Genomic DNA, 8,473 nt, shown 5'->3' with positions numbered 1-8,473 from the left:
GTTATTGTTACCGCTATCTTCCTTGTCTGCAGCATCTCAGTTAAGGTCAGAATCACTGAAAAAGTTTCTGGAGATAGGAATCCAGTTATAAATTGCATACAAGTCATATCAGCTAATGTGATCACGAAAAGGCACCTGCTGAAAATGAATCCCCACAGCTCAATAAAACCAAGTTTGGTTTACTCGCGTGGCTTCGTCACATGTCCACAAGCACAAAGTGCACCCACAGCGCCAAACAGGAGTGACGGCTGCCAAGAATCCCCAAGGTTTGAATTCAGTTTATTTTTGTTTAAACAGTGTACATTGTTAAATAACGTAAGGAAAACATTTATAATTCAGAAAGATTTTTTTAATGTGGAAAAAGATACTCAAAGTGTACTATTAACACGAAAATAATTTAAACAGTTCAGTAGCACTGGTTCATTCCTCTAGGTTTCAGTTATTTCATCCACAGGAGGGGAAAAAAATCAACAGTAAGTAAAACCAGTTCTTACTTTCCATGTGAGTGAAGAGACCTCAACATCATTAAACCAAAGTGACCAGAGTCGTGCTGCACTTGGCTCCCTCCTTGGGTACAAAGTCCGTCCCCTCTGTCCACGTGTCCATTTCCCATTTCCTCAGCACTTCTTGTTCGGTCCTTACTCTTACCATTTCTCAAGGATTACAGGCAGAGAAAAAGTTTCAAAGCAAAGCTTGGAGCACCTGCCCTTCTCATCTCTTACCTTCCTAAAAGCCTCAGCTTTCGTTTGCATCTTTGGGGCCTTGGCTAACTTAAAAGAAAATGGCCAACGAAGGACAGGACAGCCAGGCTCTTCCTGTCATGGAGATTCCTGGGTTGGGCCACTGAGGTGGCTCAGGGTCAAGAGAAGAAGCACCCCAAGATTAAGAGTCCTAGCTTCTTGCCCCATCTTCTGGGAGAACAGAGATCCCCAAAATAGGCAATGGGAGGATATTTCCTGAAGTTTCTGAAAATAAAGAGAACTGCCCATCACAACCAGGCATAGCACTAAATAATACTGGCTGGTTGCAGTTATTACTTGAGGGGAGTCTTTATATGAGAATATCCATTGTCACTCTAGAAACAAAGGTAGCCGAGAGATTATGACCCTGCAACCCTCTGGACATTATACAGAAGTGAGGAGGAACAAGCAGCCGTTCCTACGGTGCTTATTTCAGATGTGGGGCCACTTGCCACAACTGCAGGACCCCACGTTGAGAAATACACGGTACATTTGCACCAAGAGGAAAGGCAAGGCAAACAATTTTTCTTAGAGCAACTTTCTGCATCTGAGACGTTTCACTATCACATTTCCCAACTTAAAAACCAGCCCCTACCCGCTTCCTTTCTCTTCAGCCATTTCTTCTCAATCTTCTGAGTTCAAGCCCAGCGCAGGTAAGTAAGGCTTAGGGCAGCCGCTGGCCAAGCACCACGTCTTCAAAACACATCTGTTCTGCAGCCTCTAGTCTCTCGGCACCAATCGCACGCCACGCTCAGCCTGGTAACTGCCCGACTTGGTGACAGCCTCCCTCCTCATTTGTCCTGAAACAGTTTTCTGCTTTAACCACTGATGTCAACTTAACTTCTCACCCTGCTCATCTTACAAAACTGCTAAATGACTTGAAAAAAATACCCTTCCAGTTTCCTTACAACACAGTCCACTGCTGGGTCACACGGACCCACGCTCTCCTTCCACACACCCTCGCTGACCAGCTGACCAGGGTCTGACGAGAAGTTGATGCAACGGCAGAAGCGATAGAAGTCCAAGGCACTAAGCATCCAGCAAGCGGTACTGGGAGGACGGAAGTATTCAAGTAGAGTGATTTATACAATTTTACATTCACATTTATTTATCTAATACAATGGAAATACAAAGGAGAAAAGTGAAATCTCAGTAAGTAAAGGACAGAGCTAGCCTTTTTAAGCCTTTCATATTTTACTCTTAAACTACTGTTGTCCAACAACATTTATACATCACAGTGTTTCCACATCAAAACTGATGGCAAAGTTACATGTCCGCAGGGAACTTAATTTTTTTCCTAATTGCTAATGCTGCAGTCAAAGCTGCGAATATCATTTGCTTAAAGCACTAATGACCTATTGTAAGAAAGGGCTGAAACCTCCATCCCTCCCCTGGTGTCTGCACTGGGTTCTAAAGACTGGCTGGATTGGGGTCGGGGGTAGGGGGAGACAGGAGAAAGAAAAACAGTGGGCGACAGGGTAGGAGAGAGCCCAATAGTTTAAATTTTTTGTCTTGTGGTTTATATTCTTGAGGGAGTAAGTAAGGGGTTGGGGTGGCTACCAAAATGAAGAGCCCCACCACCTGAAAATGTAGACGGCTCTGCTTTTCCAGAGCTCTCTAGGAGCCTTCTGACCAACCCCACTTCCCAATGGCTCGCTGCTGGGTCTGGGCAACGACAAAGCGCACACAAGACAGCTGCCCTCCCCTCCTCCCACTCAGGCGATGGTGAGGGCGGGGGGCTCCACTCCAAGGGCTCTAAGCGGGATTAAAACATTCCTTTCTGGCAAGAAATGACCAGTTAAATGCAGCACTAGTAGTCAGCATATAGGCTATGCCCCCGACCCCCCACATTCCATCTCCTGTCCCCAAACCTGCCCCAGGATCGCCTCGGGTCTACGTGGTCCGCAGGTTGGAACCTGGGGGGTTGCTGATGGATTTCTGCAAGTTGCTGATGTTGAAATTCTGTAAGGAGGCTGTTCCCACAGGCTGGAACTGGCTAAGCGGCTGGGGTGCCGGGCCACCCGTCCCGCTCCACTGCGTGCCAAACGGGGGGGTAGGGAAACCGTACTGCTGAGGGGGGCACATGGACTTGGGGAAGTGCCCTAGAGAGGTAGCTGACGCTGCAGAGCCGGGGGCAGAGCCGCCCAGGTTTGAGGTCATGGAGACGCACAGCTGACCGGGCGCAGAGAACTTCCTTGCCATGCCAGGGCCCTGGAGAGAGAACAGGCGGTGAAGCCGTGCAGGTGGGACGGGTACAGGGCGAGAGAGAGTTCTAGGCCTGGGCTGCTCTGACCTTACAGGGTCGGGAGAACAACTCCCAGACAGCCTTTCATCACCATCACTGGCTCCTGACACTCACCACATACCTGTTCTGACTGGAAGGGGGTGGCATCGCATGCCTCGCATGAGTGGCGCAAGCACACACCATTCAGAGTGTTAAGGAAAAGGGAAGAAAAACTGGGCTGACTCAGTTCAGAGCAAGGAATCCAGGGAAAGAAACTAAGAAGGGACCTAGCTGATTGCTGTCTTTTTTCCCGGAAGTGCTAGCACTCAGGAGCCCCTGGAGGTGGTCACGGCAGGGTCCCCGTGCCCAGCGACACTCGGACAGGCAGGAGGAAGCACGAGGGGTGCGCTGACCTCATAGCTCACGTGTCCTTTGCTTCCCCGCCTGCCTGAGAGACTCATGGCGTCCCGGGCCCAGTTGTCCACCAGCTTGTGCAGGTCGTCCGTGAACATGCCCTTCCTGCTGGACGTCACGGCAGGAGGTGGAGCCGGGGCGGCCTGGCTGCTCACGGCTCCCCCAACGGCGTTGGTGCTGCTGGTCCCTGAGGTCAGAAGAAGCAACAAGGCACGCCCGTTAGAAGGGACTTGGGTGGTGACTTCGGGAGAGGAGAGACCTCCCACGATGATGAAGGGCAAGCCCAGGACGGGGGGATGAGCCAGGGAGCCATGCAGAAGGGAGGTTTCAGGGTCTCAGGAGCCAAACGCTGCGTATAGCAGGGCCGGGGGAGGCTCTCCTCAGGAGCTGCTGGGAGGGAGGAGGGCCGGGGCCTCGCTCCGCCCGTCCCCACGGTGTCGGGAGCGCGGACACTTGGTGCTGGGCCTGTGCCCAGTGCCCGCTGAGGAGAGCTGTGTGGTGTAGCCACCAAGCCTGGCTGCCCTGAATGCTGCAGGACAGGGCAAGAGCCGAGGGCCCCCTGAGCACGGGCAGGGTCCTCGCGGGAGCCGAAGCACTGCGAGCACAGGCCTGAGGAGAGCTGGGCTCCCAAGCCACGGGGGAACGGGGTCCGGGACGCGCTCAGCCGTTCTTCCACAGAGAGGGAGACGAGAGAACGCGTGCTCTGTTCAGAAAGCTTCTTCGCCTGGGCCCATAAACATGAATGCAAACATCAACTTGGGAGAGTGAAGGCTCAGCCTCTCCCAACTCCCTGTGAGGAAAGCACGAGGAGGTCTCTGTGCTGCGCCCAAGCCTCTTGGCTCCAGGAAGACACGGCTGCACGGCGGCTGGCTTCTCCCCGCCCTGCCCCTCCCCAAAGAGCAGGCACTCTCTGTGCACCCAGGGAGGCAGGGGGTGCGGGGAGCAGAGGCTCTGGGGCTGTGATGAAGGGTCTCTATGGTTTCATGAGGAAGAAAGGAGTCTGTGTCCTGCCTGATTTCGGCTCTGCTGGAGGGCACACTGGCGATTATTCGAGAGGCAGGTTTGAGGGAAGAGGGAAAGAAGAGTCAGGGTCTTGTGTATTCCCCGCACCCCCACTTTCTTACCAGATCTCACATGTGCTGCAGAATAACTGTAAGCGGCCACTGTAAGGCATGAGCCAAGAGGACTCCAGATCCCCAGTCAAGGCCAGGGCTGAATGTCTACGTGCGGACACTGCCCGCTGTCACAGTCCAGCAGCGCCAGAAGCAACTCGCCCCCCACCCCCCAGGCCCCACGACGGGGGTGGCTCACCCGCCTGGGCTGGGCACCCAAGCCCGAGTGCGGGAGGAACAGCTGTCGTGAGGTGAGGCTGCCCAGCGCAGAGGTCCCGTGCTTCTCAGCACCCAGGCAACACAGCGGGCGGGGGCCGGGGCCGAGTTCCTTACAGGGCGGCACCCAGGAGGACAGTGGGACGCACAGGACACAGGCTTCCGGGACGGCAGCAGGGAGGCAGCGCAGGCGGGGACGGGGGTGGGGGTGGGTGTCAGCGCATGCACGAGGACCGTCTCGCCCCCCGCCCCCCGTGTGCGTGACCACGGCGGTGTGAGCTTGGTGGCGAGTGAGACGATGAGGACGACACAGAGGTCACAAGTGAGCAGAGCTGTCAGCAGCCACGGAGGGGAGCGCAGCTGCCACAGGCCGGCTCAGCTGGGTGCCGAGGCCCCTCGACACTGGGTGCAGCGTGGACACCGGGGGAGCGCCAGCCACACAGGCCACCTTCTCATCCTGGCTTCTGCAAACCGCCTTCCCACAGGAGGGTGACACACACCCCCCAGCTTTCCAAGCAGAAATTAACTCTAGGAAAAGCTGGCTTGGCTACTAAACCCAGGAGAATGGGGGTGCACGTGGTTGGTGGCAGCAGGAAAGCGGTGACGAAACCAGCAGAGCAGGTGTTTCTGAGACACGGCCAGCCTTCAGAGGACACTCACTGTCCTTTAAACCCTTCTCAGTTCTGCTCAAAAATTCTAAAAGCAGTGAGTGCATGCTTTCTCACCAAAAATGTTCTCCTGCCATATAGTCAGCCCCCCACCCCTGCCCCCTTCTAGTAACAAGAGCCCACTATGAGCCACGCTTACTGCCCGCCTCCCAAGCACCGTTTTCTGGAAGAGCCCCTTGGCGGCAGCTGCCATTGTCTGCACCATCTACACAGCTGGCTGACTCCTCAGGGGGCGCGAGGCAGCCCCACTCGCCCTACACACACCCGCGGGCGCCCCCACCCACAGCTGTCACAGAGCCGGGTGTGGGCTGTCACCGAGAGCATGGACTGTGAGGGGACTTGGAATCTGGAAGGAGAGCCAGTGGCAACCACTGAGTGTGTTGAAGACGACACCAGAAAAGGGTGCAGGGCTGGGGTCCAGGAGTCGAGAGGCTGCGGGGCGCAAAGAGCTCAGGGCGACGGGCTTCACAGTCAGGGACCAGAAGTAACGGAAAGAAAGGATAATTACTACAGAGCTGGTTGCAAGGGCAGACTTTTTTCACCATCTTCCCTGAAGCACAAAGAGAGAGCAGTGTGTTAAAGATTAGGAAACAGAAGTAGAAATAATTAGACTCTCCAAACAGCACACCAGGGCCCAGCAGGAGAGAGGGAGGGGAGAGGGCCTGGGCTGCGCGGGGGCCCCTCCCGGCCCACGGCCCCACCCCACGCTGTCTGGAGGAGCGAGCCCCACACCAGGCTTCTGGGGCTCTGGCCTCACTGCTGGAACCTCGAATACCCAGGCAGTCTCTCCACGCCCTGGCCCCCTCCTGCTTCTCCTGCTGGGCTGTTAGGACGCACTGCATTAAATGCATTCACAATTCCACCACAGGAGGCTGACAGGTGGCACCATCATTACAGTTCTCATTTAAACTGGCTAACACACTATTTCCAAACCCTAGACATACATACTAACCCCGTCCCCCCTAGAAAAATCTTTTAAAAGTATGTGGAAAACGAGCAACTTTCAAACAAAAATAAAGCATGAAGCCAAGCCGTGCTTCCAAACCATTATCTGTTTTGAGCACAGAGTGAAGCACCCCAGACTAGTTAAGACCCCAACACCCGAGAGCCCAATATCTCTGTCCATATTTGCTCTTTCAACTTTTTTTTCTTTTTGGCCACACCACACTGCTTTTGGGCCTTTAGTTCCCCGACAGGGACTGAACCAGGGCTCGGCAGTCCTAAACCACTGGGTTTATTTGCTTTAAATCTGCATCTTGCGATCTGCTCACAAAGGCTTACATGATGGACACTGACGTGCCTTCAACGGAGGCAGGATCTCTCATTCATCTGAACGACACTGTAACACCACCTACCTTTCCAAGTGCGATGGGAATGTTCTGAGCTAACCGAAGAGGTGCCTGTCACACAATACCTCCCTCACAAAAATGCCCTGGTCTTCCTCCTTCCCTCTGAGACACTACAGGCCACATAACACCGGACTGACACCTCCAAACACTTGTCCCCTGCTGTTACTGTCCCTTCAGTCATCTAACTGGACACAGGACTTCAAGTGCTGACTTAAGTGCCGAGGAGCTAACACTGTTGGTCAGCCTAGCCTAGCCAGGCCCTGACAGCTCAGCTGGTAAAGAATCTGCCTGCAATGCAGGAGACCCCGGTTTGATTCCTGGGTCCAGAAGATCCCCTGCAGAAGGAACAGGCTACCCACTTCAGTATTCTTTGGCTTCCCTTGTGGCTCAGCTGGTAAAGAATCCGTCTGCAATGCAGGAGACCTGGGTTCCATCCCTGGGTTGGGAAGATCCTCTGGAGAAGGGAAAGGCTACCGACTCCAGTATTCTGGCTGGAGAATTCCATGGACTGTGTATAGTCCATGGGGTCACAAACTGTTGGACACGACTGAGTGACTTTCACTCACCCACTAAGGCTTGCTAGGAAAGCCGTTGCCCTACCAAGCGGGGAAGGCCTTCCACCTCCCTCTGGGCTACACAGCCCTGGACTAGTGTTGTATGAGGCCCAAGGACCTCTGAACCACACTCAAGAGACGACGACAGTCCGAGCACATGCACTTAAAAAGTATGTCAACAGCCACATCAGAAGTTTGAGGCCTTAACAGAGAAGATCTTTTAAGCTCTAAACAAAGGTTTTTTACTTAAACCTCAGTTTTGTTTTTAAAATTCTCATTTCAACATATGCTTATCAACTACTGGAATGTGCCAGGCTGATTAGAGAGAAAAGACGTGTGCTTCCCTGGGCTCCTGCCTCGTGCCTGTGATCTCACCGGGTCTGTGCAGGACCACCCACACTCCACATGCAGGGAGGTGGGCTGGAGAGGCAGGAGCCTTGTTTTGGGGAAGAAAGCTGAGAAGTCCCAGCGATTTTGTTAAAAAGCCCATCTTGGCTTGCAGGTGCTGCCCCTCGGTCTTAGTGAGCTTAATTTATAAGACGAACTACACCAAAACCCTCTTTGAAACCCTCAGAGGGCAGTGGTGGTGAAAACATCCAGGGAAGAGATTCCAGCATCTTTACAATTGATAGGTGGTTATGCTTAACTGAGATTACGAAAACAAAAACAAAAACAAAAAAAACAACTTTCAATCTACTCTGAAAAATAATACAAAAACAGGGGTTCAGTTCTCCCTGCAGCGGCGGTCAGGAAGCTTGCTGTGACTCCTAATGCCAGAGCAAGGGGTAGCACTATGCATGGCTGGGCGCGCAGGCATCACTATGCTGAACGACCCAGCAGTCCCTTGCCCTGGACACCGTGCTGCCCTCTGGCACAGGCTGAGGAAGAGGCAGTTCTACCAGAAAATTCATTTTGAAGTTTACAGAAACCTATGATCAGATCTCCATCTTCTATCGTAATTAACAGAGGCCCAAACTTCTGAGGGCGACACTAGCTCAGCCAAGCCACCGCAGAGACGATGCACAGACACAGATGAGGGTGGACTGCGTGAGACAAGACCCGCGGCAGACACAGGGGCGAGGAAGAGTAAAGGTGTTACACACAAAGAGCCAAGCAGGGCGTACTCAGAAATCGCGTCCTCCTGCCGCCAGCTTTGAACGTCACCTGCTCGGACGCACAGTTAAACTTGGCACAGC

General features: G+C 53.6%; 1 protein-coding gene across 36 annotated transcripts in view; it reads right to left on the bottom strand.

Moving 5' to 3' along the window:
• Positions 1-260: 260 nt before the first annotated feature.
• Positions 261-8,473, bottom strand: part of WNK1 (WNK lysine deficient protein kinase 1) — a 130,343-nt gene continuing 122,130 nt past the window's right edge. For 18 of the 36 annotated variants that reach the window (XM_059887115.1, XM_059887121.1, XM_059887116.1 and 15 more), the window contains 4 exons: positions 8,381-8,473; positions 5,883-5,924; positions 3,378-3,565; positions 261-2,951 (listed from right to left, as the gene is read on the bottom strand). In XM_059887115.1, the coding sequence (XP_059743098.1) occupies positions 2,634-2,951; positions 3,378-3,565; positions 5,883-5,924; positions 8,381-8,473 (641 nt within the window). In that variant the 3' untranslated portion in view covers positions 261-2,633. The other 18 variants (XM_059887123.1, XM_059887125.1, XM_059887124.1 and 15 more) reach the window with 7 other exon arrangements.

Source organism: Bos taurus, chromosome 5, assembly GCF_002263795.3.
Source record: "Bos taurus isolate L1 Dominette 01449 registration number 42190680 breed Hereford chromosome 5, ARS-UCD2.0, whole genome shotgun sequence".
NCBI classification, from domain to species: domain Eukaryota; kingdom Metazoa; phylum Chordata; class Mammalia; order Artiodactyla; family Bovidae; genus Bos; species Bos taurus.
This window is presented reverse-complemented; position numbering and strand designations above follow the sequence as displayed.